Source organism: Neolamprologus brichardi, chromosome 7, assembly GCF_056152115.1.
Source record: "Neolamprologus brichardi isolate AB-2024 chromosome 7, ASM5615211v1, whole genome shotgun sequence".
Classification (NCBI taxonomy): domain Eukaryota; kingdom Metazoa; phylum Chordata; class Actinopteri; order Cichliformes; family Cichlidae; genus Neolamprologus; species Neolamprologus brichardi.
In genome coordinates this window covers 33,996,426-34,017,885 of record NC_142110.1, presented here as the reverse complement: position 1 = coordinate 34,017,885, position 21,460 = coordinate 33,996,426, and the positions used below count along the sequence as shown (strand labels likewise).

The 21,460-nt window shown below is 39.0% G+C and overlaps 1 protein-coding gene across 2 annotated transcripts in view; it reads right to left on the bottom strand.

Moving 5' to 3' along the window:
* The window catches only part of whrna (whirlin a), a 193,330-nt gene that overhangs the window by 20,720 nt on the left and 151,150 nt on the right, over window positions 1–21,460 (bottom strand). For both annotated transcript variants that reach the window (XM_087843523.1, XM_006803512.2), the window contains exons 6-7: window positions 6,934–7,146; window positions 3,413–3,634 (exon numbers count right to left, since the gene is read on the bottom strand). In XM_087843523.1, the coding sequence (XP_087699649.1) occupies window positions 3,413–3,634; window positions 6,934–7,146 (435 nt within the window). The remainder of the gene's footprint in view (window positions 1–3,412; window positions 3,635–6,933; window positions 7,147–21,460) is intronic.

Genomic DNA, 21,460 nt, shown 5'->3' with positions numbered 1-21,460 from the left:
AAAACATGTGAGCATCAGACGGTGTGCATTTGTATTCACTTTAGTATACCATGCTTTGACTCTAGTTCAGAAATCTACTGTTTTTATTCTCCCAAACCCACCCAGCTCTCTAATCTACTTTACAAACCAGTGGTAGCAGTCACCCATGGGCCCAAAACAGCACCAAAAGACACACACATAGATGCAAGGTAAGAATGCAGACCACCACGCACACACCCAGTATCTGTCACACATGTAAATGTTGCTTCTCAGAGGGGAAAGTATAAAGGCAGGCAAAACCCATCCTGGGCATCTGAATGAGAAGGACTGTTTGGTGAATAAATCTGCAGACAGTTGACAGCTTATCTCCGCTGTCAGCTTAGAAACTGTGTGTATGTGTGTGCAGGTTTGCGTGTTCGTGCATGCAACCACTTATCTTTATCCAGCCAAAGACTGAGATGCTGACACACTCACTACATGCTTACATATTTGTGTTTGAGTTGCTGGCATTGGTAGTGGGATCTACTGTAAATTGAACTGCGCAAAAAGCTTCCTGGTAAACCAGAGCTGTGATTAAAATTATGCAGACAGGTTCATTGTCCCTTATCACAAGTACATTGTGATCAATAACAAGGATAAAATCAAGGAATCTGGGACACCATGCAATGGTATATTCCATTGCATGGTGTCTCAGAATGGCTAAATCCAAAGTTTTAGTCTTTGCCCTAGAAAAGCAGCCTTTAACTACTTGGCAGGAACAGCAATTTCCCATGCGGAGCGGCTGCAGTATACTATAGAAAATATTAGGGTCATTAGGTTAGTGTCATAAAGTAAATGCAATGTAATGACCATTGTCATTGTTGCCTTTTGGTAATAACACCGCAGAGAAAAATGAGGGGATGTAATATTTGCTGAAAAATCTTAATAGAATTCCTTCAGAGGAAATAGACCTGGTGATAGTTTGTTGAACTTTTGTCTTAGTGACAGGAATCTCATTGAGACTGAAGCTGAGGACAAAACAGCAACCGCCATTGGGCGGAAAACAAAGCCAGTGAGGACATGACAAAAACTATAGGAACTGACTCATATTTAAAGCCTCAAGTGGCAATTAGAAGAACTAAAAACTGTTAAAAAGAGTTATAAATATTCTGATTGTGAATTTTATGGTTAATATTAAGCACCATTACAGTCAAACTCACTTTGAGTGACAAGTACGTGCATACGCAGGAAGATGTAGATTGGTGTAGCCACTGTGGGGTCACCCACCTGCACTTTAGTTTTGTGAGTTAGTGTTTCTGACTTTCTGAAACCAAAACTGAACATAATTAGACAAGCAGGTGATATTATAAACAGTATAAAAGTTGAATGGAGCCTCTGATTCTGAAAAGTAAAGTCAGCTATGACTGGCAAGTCATTAGCCAATAAACTCCAAAATAGGATTCTGAAACCAGTAGGTGACATCATGGCAGCTACGGCCATAAATTATACTGTCTGTGATTTAATTAATGCTACAAAGTTTGGCTGTCAGGTAATTCTTTGAAAAAAAACTTCAAAGGCACTGAAACCCACAAAAACAGTCAAGATGTCCAGTGAGACCTAGCAGCCAGCAATCAGGTACAGCGACCTGTGTGGGGACACGTGTGACACAGTCACTGTTTCATCCCCAGTGACTATGGAAACCTCTAGTTGACTATTTTTGCTGTCACCATCTTTGAAACCACCAGTGAAGAGCAACTGGTGGTGCTGAATGAGAAACTATAAAAAAAGCACGCTCATTGGCAAAGTACATGTGATCAGCACTAGCATATCCATTCAGAATCTTAACAACTGCCACATTTTACAAAAGGAACTTTAAACTGGTGGTTGGTCTTGTGATTGTAGTTATGGCAACCAACTGGTCCCGCAAAGGCTGAGTGTGCAACACCATCAGCCTCTGGGAAACTATTACTACTACTACTACTTTTCATTGCAAGGCAGTTGCTGCGGTTGCCCAGTGGGAGTCAACCAACCTTCAAAAACATCATGGTCTGATTAAGTGCAATCGCTCGAGTTACCAAGTACCTATATCGTTTTGCAGTTAAATCAGGATCCTGCAGCACCTATGTCACTACTGGTGAGATTTTTGAATTTCTCTTTCAAATCAATGAGACTCTGAAATTAGGTAGTTAATGTGAATTTCTGTGTGTGGCAACAGATTTGCTGACTTATTGCCATATAGTCATAGATTGCTCTAATTGTAACTGTCAAGATGTTCCTATTTAATTGCAGACTGATAGCAGAGTAACTCCAACTTATTGATATTTTATCTCCATCTTAAAACACTAAATGTGCTTTGAACACAGCAACCAGAAGCTTGCTGATGGCTACCAATAATTTTGGTCATGTTGTGGTGTGAAACAATTGTTTTGCTTATTGTGACTGTAGCATTAGCCAGCTTTAGTTGATAACTTATCACCTGTAACAGTTTAAATATGGGACCTTGTGGCTCAATAATGCCAAGAAGTTGATGGCGAAATTGGGACATATCAGTTTAAAAATGTCAGTCGTGGATATATTCACATTCCACGAAACCATTTCATATAATATCCAGAGCAGTTGGCGCTTACACCTTTTTGACATTTCTTGTTCAAATTAAGGAAAAAAAGAAAAAAGGCAAGAAGGAAGAAAAGCACTGCAAACCATTTAAAAACACCACAAACCAAGGTGAGAGTTGGAACGCATGCATGTCTGTCTGCCTACGGAGGAACTTAACTCGAGTGTGTATTCTGTATGTGTGGGTCTGTGATGGAAAGCATTCATCATTTTCAGCAGTAATTCCTACCTCCATAATATCTATCAGCCACAGCAGCCTCTCCTACAGAGGGAGAGAGGGAGGGAAGGTTTTTAGGGGTGAGATGGAAGTGAGGGGGTTATCAAGGTGGAAGAAAAACACAGCCTATCAAGTATCAGCAAAAAGACTTTGTAATCTCAGAAGGTAGGCAGCGAAACATATCACTGTTCAGCCAACAAAGTCCCCACCAGAAGAGTATCTATTCTGCAGTAGAAACTGTAATAATCCACGGAGATATATCACACTACCATCTCTGTCTTTCACACTAAGCCAAGAGAGACAGAGGAGTGAGCAGACGGCCAAACAGGAAAGGAAGCAATTGCAATCCAAACAGCCAGACAGCAAGGCGAACTAGGAAAAAACAAAATACTCCAATCCATCCATCATATTATATGCAGCAGACTAGACTGATGCTTTGCCCTCAAAGTGTCAGAAATAAATAGTAATAGCAGCAGGTTCAAAATTACTGTAAGTATTTTTTTAAGGAAATAAATTAATTTAAATGTGTTAATGTTGTTTTCTATTGTAAACGTTCATCTTATTTAAGAGTACCCACTGATTAAGTAGAATTACATAATCATTCCACTAGTAACCACTACTTACCCGTGCAGAGCTGAGGGTGGTGTTGGTCATGAAGCTGGCTGAAGATGATGTCAGAGTGTCTGGATATGACACCATGGACAGGGAGTCTGGCTGCAGGGCTGAGGCGCCAGCTGCCCCCTGTCGAGCTTTAAGGGCCTGAATTTCCCGTCGAAGGACCAGCCCATCAAAACGCTCCAGGTCCTGTGGCGCAACCAGGCCTCGTACTTCAGACAGCAAGGAGAACTGAGGGGAGGAAAGCACAGAGAAGGAGAAACAAGGAGACAGCGTAATTTAACAGACTCTGTTGGGCGACTGATCTTTATTTAGGAGTAAATCCCTTTTTTTTCTAATGGTAATGTTATCACCTGGAAACTGTTAGAACAACAGTGTCACTGTTCACAGTGAAGTTAGTTTTACATCACCACGGACGAACAAGAGGTCAACTGAGAAAGAAGCCCCTGCTCCACGATCAAAGCCAAGTCCCCTTTTGGAAAAAAATTTGTAGTCAGATAAGACAAAGATTGAGGTTTTTGTCCACAGTGATAAGAAGTATGTTTAGAGAATAAAAGGTGAGGCTTTTAAACCTATACTGTTAAACATGCTGTTGGATGCAACTTGCTGAGGAACAATTAACCAAATATTACTGGGGGTGTGGACTTGTTTACAAGTTGAAGTAAGTGAATTTATTTATATCGGGCTCTTTAAGATACAAATCACAAGTTACTTAAAACCAACCAACCACAAAACAAACACCCCTCCCCCCATAAAAACCCAACAAAATCCCCCTACCAAAATAACAAAACCACCAGGATTTCAGAGATAAAAATAAAGATAAAAAAACAAACGAAAAAATAATATCCCAATCCAGAACAAGTCCGCTGATCTTACAGATTGTAGTTTGGAGGGCAGAGTGTTTCAAAGAGTGGGGGGCATGACACTTTAGTCCAGATTTAGGGGTGGATACAGAGCCCACATTAGATGACTTGAGAGTCTCGCTTGAGATTATATATGGGTGCAAAAGTTTGCTGATGTGCTTCACCATTCAGAGACTTAAAGGTGAACTCCAGAAGCTTGAAAGAATTCTGAATAATGGGAGCAAGTACAGTGAGACTGGCACAGGTGTGATGTGAGAGTGCTTCGAGGATCTGGTAAGGAGCTTTGCAGCTGCGTTTGATCCAGGGAGGCTTTACTGAAGCAGGCGAAGACTGAGCTACAATAGTTCTGGTGAGAGAAAATGAAAACATGGATAGAATGAGCATGAATCTGTAGGTTTTGATGTACTGACATTTCTCATCCAATTCCCCATTAAATGTCACTCTCAGGGAGTAGTGAGTGAACCCAGTCGTCACAATAACTGTAGTATTTAAAAATGAAACACTGACGTTGTGCTCACAGCATCATGCAAAAGTCTTTTATTTATAATTTATGAGAAAATAGGAAATAGGTCCACCAATTTATTTAAATACACAAGAATATGGAAAACAGAGTTCATACAAATCTAATAAGGCTGAAAGTCAATATTTTATGACCAACTTTATTCTGAATCTCTTAGGCAAGCTTTCTTGTAAATTCTTTTAGTAGTTTTCAGGAATAGTTCTCCAGGCCTCTCGTCAGCAGACACTCACTGTTGACACATCTCACATTTTCCTCCTGTTTCCCTTCCTTAAGAATGGCTTCTTGATGAAGTCACTCTTGAATTATTAGATTTTTGTGACAGGCTGATATTAAAAATTGAAAGATACAATTTAAAATTGGTTCTTTGGTAATTGTCTGTTATTTGAAGACAAAACACTGATTAATCTCTTCACTAAGGTGCATTTTTCATCTGTGAACAGTGTGTAAGTGGCTTAACTAAAAACAAACAAAAAAAACAAAACAAAAAAATATAAAAAGCAAGGGACAGCTCAAGACTTTTTGCACAGAACTGTACAATACATAGAAATTATACATGATAATATTGTAAGTCATGCCACAGTGGTTCTTTTTCTGTGGTTATAGTTATACAGTTACACGGAAAAGGGACAGAACACACAATAAACAAACCCAACGAGCTTTCCTGATATTTTGCTCCTAGACAGTAACAAGTGTGTTATCCTTGATAACACACTTGTTACTGTGTAGTAAAAATCTGATATTGTAACTAGCCCTAGACTGAATTATTTGAATAATACATTATTTTGATGTAGAGAACCAAAATACAATTAAACCGTGTATCATCATAACTCTACAGATGCAACCATATACCAGCAGACCATATTTTCTTTCTACTTTAGCTGATCTAGCAGCAACACTCCTGTCATTAACCTGTAATTGTGTTTACTTTTTTCCTGGTGATGCAATGAATATAAAATAATTAAATTTGCAGCTGAGCAGATTGGTAATGACTGCTGGTCAACAGAGTATTTATGAGCAAATTGCATTCCCATTTTACTGTCTGAACTGGCAAATATGTAAATGGGAACAACTGTGTTGTGAATATGACTTTGTTAAGGTGCAGTAAGTCATTGCAGAGAGCAGAGAAAGGCCAAACACAATCAGACAAGTGGTCTTCTTCCCTTACTCCCTCCCTTTATTTCCTGCTTCTTTCTCTCTAACCACAAACCTAATTTGGTTTGTTTAAACAATGTCAGAAACAAATAAAATGCCCCACTGAGCATCAGCGGCTCTGATAAAAATAGATCCAATGCCTAAGGATAGCAGAGTGGACAAAAGAACTGGGAATGAGTCACTCCATATGTGCAGTCAGTCGACAACACAGACTGTCTACAATGGCATCAGATCAGCTGCAGTAACCATGGTGAAGCTGGAGCACTATCCAGCCGAGTCCTGGGTACATTCTCCAGTTAGATGAAAAGTACGTAGTGCATGAGGTATTTGGCTTCATTTGAAAAACTGTGTCAGATACAGAGAATTATGTTAAAACATTTCCTGCGTGAAAATGAAATGAGGGATTTTTCAGTGTTAGGTTTACCTGTGAAAAACAACCAACACAGGCTGGTTTTTGAAATTACTGTAAAGTGAGTGTTTTTTTTTCATTTGTGAGGGTTTTGGTACATTTTACACATCATACTGAGAAAACTAAGTGCACTAAGATGGAGCTTCTTTATTTATACATTAGCTTTATTTTGTGGTCACTTTGGCTCATTGAAGTTGAATAAAATCTAGTTTTCTAAATTATTTTTTTTAAATGAAACTGCTTTTTTGGTGTACTTGCTGGTACAGTATCTCTAAATACATTAATGCCATTTGCACAGGCTTTCTGTCGGCCCATGATACTGCAGTGTACTTAAGAAATTTGAAATAAAATGTCTTTGATTTATCGTGCTTTTTTAATAAGGTGAACTTCTGCAGACTATGAGAAAATCACGACACTTTTAAGAGCTGGGGAGAAAGGAAAAATAAAACAAGCATAAATCTCAGAAGAGCTAAGAAAACTTCAATCCCACACAGAGACTTTACAGGAGAACACAGGCAGAAAATGTATTCTCTTTTGATCTTTCTCTTTACTTTGTCAGACTGACACAAGCCTCCTCATAGATTACCTTTGCGTGCGTGTTCAGCAGCTCAAACAGCGCCATGACCAGCTGCTCCACTCCTATGTGTCCGTCCCGGTACTCCTCCACGTAGTAGACCATGGTCTGTCGCTCCGCCTCTGTCAGCAGGTGGCGTGCCTGCTCCTCCAGCATGGCACGGGATTGATTCACTAGACTGGACAGGGTTACCTGTGAGCCTGCCACACCCTTATAAAACCCAGACTAGATGAAAGAAAAGAAAAGAAAAGAGACAAATGATTGACAAAGGCAATCAGGACTTGTATTATTTTATTTTTAAAATTGATTTTGATGTCTTGTTTATTTATTTGGGTGATGGAGTGAAGAAGCAAGCTGAATTGAAGGGGTGACGAACAGGTCAGGGAGAGGAGTGGTGGTGGAGGCAGTTAAATACAATTAAGAGATGTTTTAGTGAAAGATGAGGCCATGCCCGATGGAGGAGGAGGAGGAGGAGAACATGGGATGAGATGAAGAAAGAAAACCAGAAAGAAGTAGATGTTACAGAAGTAGGAGGCGTGTTCGAGTGGCAGGAAACAGATCAAGGCAGACATAAGATGTCAATCCCATACACACAAAACTATCCATCAAGCTCTTAATTCCTCATATAAATGATCATTCTACTTCCCTTTTCCAGCTGTCCTACTACCATCTATTATCATTAGCGCTTTGTGGTGCCAGCACCACAGCTTGCAGGAGGACAGATACTGTGCTGTTCACACATGTGGGTGGCGTTTACAGCCTTTATATCCATCTTTGTAGTGCCAGCTGGTTTTTCTGTCAATCATAAAAACTCTCTGGCACTTTGGCAACTTATAAATGCCAATATCACTTCTTCCGCTCCTTTTCTCTCACTGTCTCTTCCCTTTCTTTTCTCAGTTATCTGCTAGCCTGCACACAGCTTTTCTTTAATTAACTCCTTAATCAAAGACACAACTTCAAAGTCACAGCTTCAGGGTCTGTGTCTGCCTGTATTTGTACAGACAGAACCAGGAGAAAGAAACAGGCTCGGCGCCGCCTTCCCCTCCTCCCTTCCTATTCTCTGCCTTCACCTCATCCTCAACTCTTTTTAGCACTTGACCGTGTGTATCATCGGCTGTAGCTGTTGCAGTGTCCCAATCTCAGCAGAGCCAACAACTGTTTAATGGCCAAGGTGAACTGTGGCACTACCACACCCGAATCTTAATCGCTGCAATGCTTACCGCGAGAATTTCTCTAAAGCGTCTATGTCCCAGTTATTTACCTCAAGGGCACAGTGGATTGAACTGAAGAGGCCACAGAAGGCATGTTAGTCTGTCTCTTGCTGTCATATTAGAGGGCAGATTGGCACTTGTGGGAACTAATGAAATCGGTCATCAGTCTACTGGAGTGGAACACCTGCAGACTCGTGCTAATAACTTCTGCTGGAAAATGCCAGGATGGAGAGAGGCCGCTTTTACTGTAAAGCTGTGGTTTTACAGTTAATGGATATCCGGAAAAGGCCAGCCTGTTCCCTGGACCTGGTCCATCTCTGAGGTCACTCATTGGCAGGGTTTGTTAAATGCCAGATAAACAGATTGGCAATTTTATCAGAGTGACAGACAACAACGGCTAGGACCACAGCCGACATCCAGTCGATAAAGAGCAAATCAGATAAAGTCAGTTCAAAAACTTGCCCATTTAAATGTCACAACCCTTATCTTTGCCAGAACTTGACTCTGTTTTAAAATAAGGAGGAAAACTTGAGAGGCAAAAGATATGAGAAGATGCGTCTCATTGAGTCAGTCTCTGCTCGTGTCAGGGTCACAATAATGTAGTGTACAGCAGAGTATTATTCCGCTACATCTAGTAGGCAGGTAGATGCTGAAAACAATGAGCAAAATGTGTATGACACCTCTACATGGTTGTCACACTCCATTCTGTACCAGTCTGAAATCTGGGTGGGGAATTAAGCAGTAGAACAATCACAGCTATTAAAAGGTATTCTTACAGTTTTCTTTAAAAGTGGTTATATGCTGTTTTCTAGAGCTGAACCAATATCGGCTTAAAGTGACCAGTCACAGACATACTGGTATCGGCGTATATTTATTATCTGATAGAAGAACATAATTAAAAATAATAATTTAAGCATTACAATAACAACTAAAAATCCCAAAGAATGTGCGAAATACACTACTGATTTATAAGCTAAGTGTTAGGTTCATCGCCAGACAGAATTGCTGAAAACTACACAGACTGTATATCAGAGATGAAGGTAGTCATCATGACACGAGCCACTGGTTAATGAAATCCTGTTTCAAGGAATTTAACTGTTGCTAGCTTAGTCTTTTGAAATCAAATGTGATGTGGAAAGGATAAATCTGAGAAACCAAGGGACCCTCATGTTTCAGCGACTTGCCAATCAAAAGGTGGTTCTGCTCTGAAGAATATCTCGTTTTGCTCTTCTGTTTTACTCTAAAACAGACCTTTATTTATGAGCATCATGTAAATAAGATGAGGCACTAGCGATTAAGATCATTAGCCCCACAATTTCTCTACAACTCGATTTCTTTTTGCAATCAGAGGAGGCTATCAAAAAGAATGAGTTAATTTTTCATTTCCTGGAAATCATACTTATTTTTTATATACAGCCCAGATACATATTTTTTTATATCTTTAAATTATCACTCAGACTGTGGTTAACAGTGGGAGTGGCTATGGTTATGACTAGTTTAGAAAAAAAAATCTAAACGGGCCAAAACAGCTACACAGACTAAAACCCTGTGGAGGGGGTTGTCACATTTGTGTTTCAGTTACTGTTTAATATTCTTTGATGATTGTTATTCCTGGTTATGGTTATCTTTCATTTATGCTCAGTGAGTTCTTCCTTCCTGTGTATTCTTCTTAGCCTGTGTTTAGTCTCTGTCCCCATGTTTTCTCTGTACCTGTCCTGGTCCCACGCCTCATGTCTAGTCACCCTTGTCTCTATGTTCCCTCTGACTCCGACTCAGTCATGTCTCAGTGTGAAGCCCGTGTCTCTGAGTCTGTGTCTTTGCGTATGTGTCATGTTTCCTGTTTTACTTTGATAGTCTCGTGCGGTATGTCAGTGTGTCTAGTTTTGCTTCCCCTTGTCTCGTTATGTCGAATTAATCCCAGCTGTGTTTCCCTCCTATTTCCCATTCCCTCATTACTCCCTTGTATATTTAAGCCCTGTGTTTTCCTCTGTCTGTTGTTGCGTCATACTCTCACTATACTATGTGCTTCTTCCCTCTGTGTTTCAAGTCAATTCAAGTTTTCAATTCCTGGTTTAGTTTCTAGTTTTGCTTTGTGTTTGGATGTGAAGTTTCCAGCATTAAAGCTGAGCTTTGAGTTTACTCCTCCGTTTATGAGTCCTGCGTTTTGGGTCCAACATCCTGCCACACAGCACACCATGACAGAGGTGGTCTCAGTCCAGTTTCAAAAGAATTCCAGAGTGGTGAGAATGGGATCTAACCTTGTCCGGGTCTGAGTTAAACATAGCCATGTATATGTTTTCATTCAAGGATACGGAAGAGCGCGACAGACATTCTGACTCCTGTAGATTGTAGGCATAAAATCCATGTAAATTCTTCAGTCAAAAACACAGCACCTTCTCCATGTATTTATTATTGTAGCTCTCAATAAGTGGACTGATTGTTCTCATGTGGTTTGTAGTGACACATTTTTGCTTATTTCTCTGTGTTACAAGAAACCAAATCACTGGAAAAAGCTGTACATTTTACACACTCATTAAATGATTCAGACCACAGTAAGTATGGTGGGAAATAGTTAGAAATGGATTGAAATCTGTAAACATCTGTTATTACATGACCAGATATTATAATAAATGAGGGCTTGTTCTGTATAGCTGTGCCACACTCCCAACCCCAACAAAGAGATTAAGTAGTCAAAGAAAATCAACAGCATTGTAATATGATTGTGTTTTTAGTTTGTTACAGCAGCTTCCGAAAAATAAAAATAAAACTACTTGTTTAAATATGACAGCTGTGATTTAGATTAACCCTGTGATATTAACTTGACAATGAATTTGTCCATCCACACTGTCTTGAGTTCTAACTTTAATGAGGATGCAGATTCAGTGAAAACAAAACTATATATTAGTGACCAATGAAATTAATTCATGTTTTTCTTCTTGACTTTTGAGAATAGTATAAAGCTGACAAGAACAATCACAGGCTGCATATTTACAGCTCTTTATATCATGAAAACAAGTTCAATCCCCACTAAAAGTGCAGATTTCCACAGTTTCTCACATTCCTGATCTCTGTTTGTGGACAGTTTAGTACCATTTTTCCTCACACAGGTTCTTTATAACAAGTCGAGGAAAACAATTGGAGAAAGGCTAGAGGGAAGATTACCATGCTGAAGCTGTAACAGTTGACTGCAAATAATGATGGTACAGATCGGGCCTGACCTTGGAGGGCAGAGCTTAGTATTAAAACCTGACACGGTTTCTTCTGGTGTGTTGAAATATTAGAACCTCAGAAAAACAGAATACAACAGCTTTTCAACTCCACCATTAGCTTCCATCTGTCAGAACTTGAATATGTTAACTTTAAAGAGGCATTATGGACCTACATTCGTAGGGTGATTGTGTTTGAATATCCGTTTGAACATCATACTATAATGCTCCATCACCGACAGAAGCAGCCATAAACAAGCGGGTTTAATTGGTGGATTCAGATCTCGTGAGCTGTTTTTATTCTGCACACATCTGAGATGTGAAATCGACCGTCCTCTTATTTCATCTGTGGACTGCAAATCAACTTCATTAATGGGACAGGTGTGGTCGCTTATTACTGCAAAGGTTTCTTTCAACCCAATGGTTCCTAAATAAATATGAACGAGAAAAACGTTAACTTTTTGTCTTTGGGAAAATCTTCCATGTATTGGAAAATAAAAATTAGTAAAGAAATCAATCTACAACAGATCAGGAGTGTTTGACACTCTTAGAAGACAGGCTAATTTACAATATGTGGTTATAAAACACGGCCCTTTTTGATTACCTCTGCTCACAATGCATGTCTGCTGCCTGCAAATGCTCACATCTATTATACATCTGTCTCATAGACAGAAACATATATTTCTGTACAGCTGAAATTATTATTATTGCAGACTTGATTTTGCATTCATATTTGATTGAAGTTTGAGTGAAACTGTTTAATGAAAAATATGCACAAACTTCTGATTTGTTGATTGCTTAAATGGATTTAATGTAGAGGTAGTATTAAAGCAGATAGATAGGTAAGTAAGATAGTTAAGAATTGAAAGGAAATTAATACCTAGCAATACTGAAAACTGGACTGTTTTCCTAACTTGACATTTGCAAGGCACCTGTATGGGTGTGCCATAACGTTGCACAGTTGCACTCAAGGAAAAAAAAGGTTTCCCTTATAACAGTGTAGCACTTATGTTCTAAAAAGCTGAAATGAAATAATAAAATGAAAACAAGTCCTTCGGATTTTGCCAAATCCCACTGAAAATACAGAAAAATTGTCTTTTTTTAAAAAAAAGTCAGACCACATCTTGTTGTAAAGCTTATCCAGATGGTGTGCAAGCAAACCCACATCTCCTATCAGAGATTTTAGATTTCATTAGACTTGCTGTCAATATATTCAGACATATATCAGCTGGAATCTTTAGATTGCTAACTCAGATGCATTGGCGAGCTTCAGTGGAGACCAGCGTGCTGACAGACGGGATCCATTGGTTTGGAAATCACACCCTCGCAAAGTTTGTGCCCGATCAAGCACAATCACTGTGATAGTTCCAGTTTACAGCTGACAGAGTTTAAACGTGTGTGTATTGGTAACATTTACGTAAGAACCACTGAAATTTGATTTACCATCAGTCATTGCTTCAGATTTACCTGCTTTGTGTTTGTACTGTTTCTGTACCTATTTATCTTTACACAGACTGATGGTCATCATGCCACACTGTAATCTGATCTGTTGTACTTGGAACACACTGAGCAAAGGTATGCCATTCAAATTTCTAATTTATCTTTCAAATTTCTACTGCTTTTTTTCTGTATATTTTGCATTTTAAGGAATCAGAATTTCTTGCAATTTTTAAAATAGTCTTTAAAATTTTGAATGAGATTTTTTTTGCTAACAGCAGATCCCATTCCTTCAGTTAAACCTATGAAAAATGCCAAAGATAACAAAGATTGCAAGGCATAAAATGGTATTTTGTACCAGCTAGTTGATTTCTAAACAGCTATTAGCTGAAAATGTAGGCTATGCTGTTATTTGAGGAAACAGGACAAGTGGAGTACAAAAGAACTATCTATAGCAGATAAACAGTATCAAAAAGTAATGCCATAGAAATAGAAAAATAATCCAGCTCCAGATCTGAGAGATGCATCTGGCCCTTCAGCTAATGCATCTACTGTTCACTGAAGCATGATCAGTAAAAGGTCTCAGTGGAAGTGTGGCTGTTAAGAAACACACTTAAGGAAGTGAAAGAGAAACAAAAAAGTCTGAGGTATGCCAAATTACACAAGAACTGGACTGTGAATCAGCGCCAACAAGTCAGATGGAGTGATCAATCCAAATTTTAAAATTTTGGTTCAAACCATCGTCCGTATGTACAGAGAGGATCAGGAGAGGTAAACAGTGTGTGTCTACAGCCATCTGTAAAACATGTTGGAGGCTTGATCGTGGTTTGTCATTTCAGCCAGTGGTGTTGGGATCTTGTCAAAATTGATGGAATTATGAAGGCTGAAAAGTACCACCAGATTTTGATCCACCAACAGTTCCATGTTTGCGCATGACAATGACCCCAAACACACTGCCAATGCAGTAAAAGCATACCTGGATAGAAAAACACACAGTGGAACACTATCAGTCATGGACTGGCGCTGCTTATTTGCTGTAATGCATTTTGTTGTCTCTCAAACAACATTGACTTGCTTTAGATCAGAGCCCAAATGAGGTCAGAGCAGAATTAATGATTGAGGATTGCTATGTGACCTATTCTTAATTAATTTGCTTATCGGTCTGGTTTGGCCTTTGGGCTGGAATTACAGGATGAAGGGAGTGAGGAAGGGGGCATGTAGGACAGCTGATGTGACCGCTGGGATAAACTGACTCTACAGGCACCAGCCCGAGGATGTGATGAGAGGGGGATACAGGAAATTATAGGATAAACAGAAATCCCTTTGCTTGTTTAAGCAGCAAAATCAGCAGCAGATCACTCTGAGAGAGATTAATATTTATGCCGAGGATGTGTTGCCACAGTGTGAGGTTAGCAGCAGGGGTCGACTCTGACAGTGGCTGCCTAGCTCATGTGGAGGAGCTGCAGAGCTGTGAATTATCACCTTCCTCCGTTCTGCTGAGCCCTAAAGCCCTGCTGTTATACATCTTACCCTCTTAATTCGTCCCCACGCACCCCCTCTTTGTCTTTGTGTGCGTCTCTCCCTCACACACACAAACACACAGACATACACTCTCTCTCATACATATGCAGCATATTTGAGTACAGCGCCTCCACTTTTCCTCGGATATACTGTGCATTAGCTGTTTTTAGGTTATTCTGTACTCATGCATTTGGTTTTATTTCTAACACTGCTTTATTTTCTCTACCTGTGTGCCTACAGAAAGCACCTGGTGTTCTTACAGCCAGCTCAGGGATTTCTAGTGATTCTGTAGAAGGCTGTGCTTTTATATTAAAGCAACTTTAAAGTGATACAGAACAAAATATATTGTGTGAAAACCCAGAAAGTATGTGGATACCTGAACATTGTCAGTGGGGCCCCAGGTGTGGCTGGGGACAGCCACAGGAAAAAAACACAACAACAAAACAGACCACAAACCATACAAAGCAGCAAAGAGGCACGCAAAACAAAACGTAAAAAAAGACTCCAAAATACACAACATACGATGTAATGCAAGAGCTTATTCCCACAGACAATCAGACTCCCGAGGCTTATTACTAAGCAGCAGGATTTCTTCTTCTCTAGGTAACATAAATGTTAACAGGTATGAAATCCTACTGACCAATCAATTCTCTGGGAAATAGCATCGCTATTCCTAGAAGATACTTCTGTGTGCAGATAGTAGGAGGGTCTCAAGTTTTTGTTATTAGTGTCTTTGTCTTGTAGAGCCTTGGATGCACCTATATTGCTTACTTTTTTTGCCCTGTTGGCAAAACAGATTTTCAACAATTGTATTGTTTTCTAAGCTCCTAAAGCAGAGCATCTATTTGTACTTGCTGAGCTTAGAACAACTTTGCACAAAGACTAAGCCTACATTTGAAATCTGTTGTTGTACTCTCATAGCTTTAACCACCACCGGGGCTACAGCTAAAAGAATTAAAAACTAAAACAGTCTTTTTAACATTTATAAAATGAAATCCTCTATTACAATCCATCACTTCTTCATGCCTTAATGATATAATTGTGATACTGATGAGCCCATTAACTTGCAGTACACAGTAAGCACTTTTGATGGCTTTTTTGCCTGCTTCAAATAGGCTGAGCTTTTTTAATTTAACAGCTCTTTTCCAGTCTTTCTGACTAAAACATTTGAAGCACTCACACATTCATACAGCACCTTTAATACTAACCTACTATACAGTGCTTTTATCTCACACACAGTCACACAGCTGATTTATCTGTGACAGCTCTCTTACTTTCAGTCTGTATGATGTGTTTAACATTTTTACATTTCCCTGATATTATAGTTTTTTTTGCAAAATCAGCTACTCTGCTGCCAGCACACTTATCCATGCTTATGACCGGTTAGCTTATCCTGATTGCGAATATTAAGGTCAGTAAATACAGATAACAGCATGCCTAAGTTGCTTCGTAGTACAGGGCCCTGAACCCTCTTTAAATATACACAATCATAAACTATAAATACTCACTCCCAGAAGTGTTATGTATGTGAAGTCTGTTTCCTACTTTATATCTAAGAGAAAAACAATTTCATTCTACCACACTCTCGTTGCTTTATGGCCCAAGGACAATAAAGTTAACTTTGACTTTAAAGGAAGGAGTTAACAGAGCTGAAATGACTTGTTTGAGATATGGATGAATCCAAATAAGGATTATTTTGAACATCAGTCATGCAAAGCTGCTGCTATAGAGTCAAAGAATAAAAAAATACCTAATTCAGCATTTACAGCCACTGAATGCATTATACACAACAAGATGCATAATCTGTCATCACAATTCTAATACTGCAAAACACTGAACATCTCAAAGAAACAACATATACAAGGTATATATATGTAAATACATTTACTGGGATCTTTGCTTCTATTTTGGGGGTGGCTGTGGCTCAAGAGAGAGAGCAAATTGTAAGGTCTGTAGTTCGAGCCATGGCTCCTCCAACCTGCACAGTATCCTTGGGCAAGATACTGACCCTGAGTCGTCCCTGAAGCATCTGTTGGAGTTGAGTGGCTGAACGTTAGGTTAAAAGTGCTTAGTAGGGCTGGGCCATGTTATACCATTGATGGTAATACCGGTACAATGTTAGGCAATGATAAGAAAATGAAATGTCGCGACAGAATATGGGTAAAACGCGCATGAGCAGTGCCTTTGTTTTCATACGCACATGGCCGAAAAAGCACGGCGGTAACGGAGAGTGAGAAGAGGGAAAGCGGATTGTTGAGTGAACTAGAATTGGTTTTTAAAAATGGTGCAACTTCACTGGTTTGGTGCTTGTCTGTCAGATACACAACAAAGCACATTTTTTGTAGAACATGCAAGCGGGCCGTCGTTATTGCCGTATTTGTCGGACTAACGTGCTCCTAATCTCCGTCCGATTCAGGTCCCAAAGTCTGCAGCATCACTGAGATTTAAAAACTGTCTAAATTCTTTCATCTTTAATAAAACAATCAGCATTGCTGCTTTACCAGGTGTAACTATGAAGTTTAACATTTAGGCATCCATGAAAACAGAATTTATTACATTTAACGGCATTAGAAGTTAGCAGGAAGTTAGCGGAAACTAGTTAGCTCGCTAGTTTCGCTAGTGACCTAAGCATGATACAGCATGTTCTGACTGAGAGATTTCTGAAAAATTCAAACGTACAGCTCTGCTATCACTTCCAACATAAATGAAGACAGGAAACTAAACAGCAGTGACGTTTGTAGGGTTACTGAAGTTGGGCTAGCTGGTATATAATGATGTGCTACGTGGTCGCTAGCGACACAGCTATGTTAGCATAACAAACAGCGAAGCTGGAGGATGAACGCTAACACTTTTCCACTTGATAAAAGTTAACGTGATCCTGATCCTGATGGTTAGAGACAAATGCAATCACATGGCAGGATGCTGTAAACGGACCAAACTTCAGTCAGGAGAACAACTGAGATAATCCATCCACAATACGGGGTTAGTCAGTAATATACTGCAACAACATGGGAATAGAGCAGCTGTGATAGAATACAGCATTAATGAATCAATGGTACAGAAGTGGAGGAAGCAAGAAGAATGAGTTGAATAAAATTTGATTCATCTGACTGCTTTGTTTCACTTAATGTGCCTTATAATCCCATGCACCTTATGGTCCGAAATATACGTATTTGATTTTTTTATTTGGCACACTGCAGTTTAATGTTGCAAAGCACCTCTTTTTAACTTCAGTGGATATTATACATGGTTATGCTCAGGATATGTCAGCCCATTTCTACTGGAAATGCCTTTTGGTTAAACTTTCAGCAAGGAATTTGCATTTGCACTGTTAAATGTTTATATAGCTTTAATGCACATAAAAAAAACAGCTGCTTGTTTAAGTAAAAATAAATGGATGGAGTTTTTTTGCGCTAGTCAAGTTATGAAGTTGTATTTTGTCTCGCAGAAATTATATCGTCAGTTATATTGTTATTGCAAATTCTCAAATATATATAGTGATATATATTTTTGGCCATATCACCCTGCTCTAGTGCTTAGGCAAGAAAAAAAAGCTCTAGTATGAATGTTGGTGTGAATGAAGCTTGTAGTAAGAAAATGCTTTGAGGCCTCAAATTGAGTAGAAAAGTGCTATATAAAACTACCAGTCCACTTTTTACTTTAAGCCAAAATGTATGTCCTCATACTAATTCTCCATGCCGGCTGCAGGCAGGCATATAAGCTATGGTGTTGTGAATTTAGATTGAATGCAGATAACATGCCACACGATGACATGGCGCAAGTTACAGGTTTTTATTGGTTATTCATCATTTTATCTATGTTGCGATCTGTGGTTACAAAACTTACATTTTTGGAATCATCTACGGTAGGGGTGCTGAAATTCAGCCTTGCTTTCAGAGGGGACAAATCCACAATGTTTTTGATGCAGTAGTTTTCATTTGCTCACAATCTTATGTGACAAATGGCACATTCAGCGAGGATTATAGAGACTATTTGTAGGCCAGTCAAGCTCTTTGGTAATAAACTTGGAAATTTATTTTTTATTTGTTTTTTTTGTTTTTCTTGCCATGTTAAAGAAGGAATGAGCACTCTGAACTTCTGCCTGTGGAACTGTGCACATAACTTCATAAAACATCCACGGATCTGTAAGTTTAGGAAGCTGATTGCAAAAAGTAGGGACTAGCAGGGGAGAAAAAGCAAAGACAAAACTCAAACAAGCAAGGAAATGATATACAGTACAAAAATCCACTGGTACACACAGCTGTGTAAAGGTATGCACATTGAAATGCACACGAACAGAATTCTTTGATCTAGAGGATCAAAAGGAACCACGACCATCATGACAACATGTATTTCACCAAGGACAGGCTCTACGACAAGGCTTTCAAATGGATTCACAGCATGTTTCAAACAGCATGATACAAGACCGTTGATATCACACTGCTGACACTTTAATAACAGTATCAGACAGTATTACTATCAAAGCGCTTCAGTGACCATGAGGAGTATATACATTATAAAGGAACGGTATAAACTGCTGTTTTCCAGATACTGACAGCGCTCACTGCCATGTATGAATAGACAACCATCTAAGCATCAGGTTGCTGCTGTATATAAACATATTTATTGCTATGAGGCGGTAAGAGCCCAGAGACTCCCAGGGCTCACTATGCTGTCACTCTATGCATTAGGACGAAATGTCTTCATAATGAATGTATGCCTGTTTTGTTTTCCCTTCCTGGCGCGGTGGTGAATTGTAGCAGCTCACACTGTCGTTTTTATTTATTTATTGTTTTGAGAGCTTTAACACCTGTTAAAGTTGATTTTTTAAATTTGTGATTCAAGGAACAGTGAAATGGCTACTTTTTTATTTTGCAGGTCTTGTAAAGTCAGGTTTTACAAGTCTATTGGTTTTTCTTTGCACTTTGGCCACCTGAGAACCTTCAGCAGCTGATTATTTCTATTCCTCAGAGCGAGGCTTGAGGGGCCACAGAGGAAACGATGGGGTTTTAGCACTGTTCTATGATCATTATGGGGCATGTGAAGTGTTTGGACAATAATATGGAAGATCTCGGTGACCTGATTAAACCCTAGAACGAGCACTGTGAATGACATCCTTCATGGACCGTTGCAGCATGGCAGTGAGATCACATTCACACGGACAATCTGAGCGGCAAGAGGAAATGTGAAGGGACTGAACCGCATGTGACTGAAAAGTAGTGCAATCCCAAACATGTTACTGTGAATAAATGTTCTTGTGGTCTGAATAGTGACCTGATAATTGTTGGTATAGGTCTGTATTACTCGCAGAGGGATTTCATCATTGCTTTTGCTGTTTGGATTTCTCAATCAGGTGACAGTGAGGTCATCCAAATGACTGTGGCTGTGGTTAATAAACAGATCCACTTACTGGACATGCAGCTGAACACTTTCTCTAACATATGTCTAAGCTCTGCTGCCACAGGGACATACACAGAAAACCTGCATTTATTCTTGACTAACGCTACTTATTATACAATATTAGATTTTGATTTATTGAACTCTGCTTTTTTCTGCATAATTGGCTGTGTGTACATTTGGGATATGGAAAGTACGTCTACATTTTCTACATTCTCTCATATCATCTGCTTAAGGTGACTGCAGATATATTTTTAACAACATAAAAAATAAACATAAAAAGGCATGATGTTTGCTGGTTAAGCTGTATTGCATGCCTTATAAGATATATATCGTTTATATCATACGTATCATTTAGATTTCTTCAAACTACTAATTGTTAGTTAAGTATGAATATGGTCAATATTATGTTGCAAAATTGCTCTTTCCATAAATAAATAATGTTGGTTGGCTTGGATAATGCAGGTTTGAGGAACTTATGCACTGGCTTTACATTTCACAGATGATACAGCCACCTTTTTTGTACAGTTAATAAATCTAATTTAAGCTACAAACACTACTATGCACAAGTCTGACAGAGCAAGGCCTCCACTGGTTCCGTCACTAGGACAATGTAATAACTCCTTGCAGACAAGAACCAAAACTGTGCTATGTCTAATATTGCACTATGTGTGAATTATACGTGGCCCACTAAGCTGTCATTAAAATAGCACTTTAAAGTCCTTTTGCAGAGAACATGCCCTTTGCAGTCAGATTATAAATATCTCTTTAAAAGGAAAAATTATGACTTGTTGCTCTTTCTGAAGTCCAGGGGTATAGGGGCATTGTTAATATTAATTGTCTTTGTCAAATGAGCTGAATACTGTCTGATTTTATTACTTGTGCCTACTGCCTTGCTGTGGTTCAGATGAAAATCAAAGGCTCCATTGATGTCACAAGCAAGAGGGCACTGTTTTAAATTTGTAGCTGATAACCAAACAAATTCGATCAATAACAGATCAAAATACAAAGCTTTGGGTTTTGTATTTGTATAAGTCCGTCTTTGCTTCAAAAATTACCTTAAAACGATGCCAATTATTACTAATTTTTAAGTGAATTAAATTATTATTATAATTTTTTTTTTACAAATATGGATTGGAACAAGATTAGGCTATATTTGTGAGGAACAGGTTAAAGCAGGTAAAAGTGCAGAAAAATGATTCTCTTTCAAAAAAAAGTAGGGCTGATATTTAAAATGTAAATAAAAGAAGAATGCACTGATTTGCAAATCTCATAGACCCATATTTTATTCACAACACAGAGTTAGGACAGGTACAAGTTTACCATCTGTTCTTCTTTTAACAACATCTTGTAAATGACTGGAAACTTATTTTTAATTTCATGATGCACAAACTGTTTAATGCAGGAAAAGTCTGGAGTGTAGAGTCCGCGCCAGTACAGCATCTGGACTCTTATAATAGATGTACTTGCAGCTAAGGAAGGCCTTGCCTTAAAATAAAGAACCAACAAGCTTTGCCCCCTGAAGATGGCGGTGTTTCTCATGTTCATGTTCACATATGGTTTTAACCTGCATTTGTGGACGGCACAGTGAGCTGTGTTACAGACAGCAGCCTCTGGAAGTGTTCTGAGCCCATGCAGTGATTTCCATGACAGAATCACAGCTGTTTTTAATTCAGTGTTGCCTTAAGACCCAAATCACAGGCAACCAATAATGTCACTTGCGTACAGAGATTTCTTCAAATTCCTGGAAACGTCAGATAACATTAT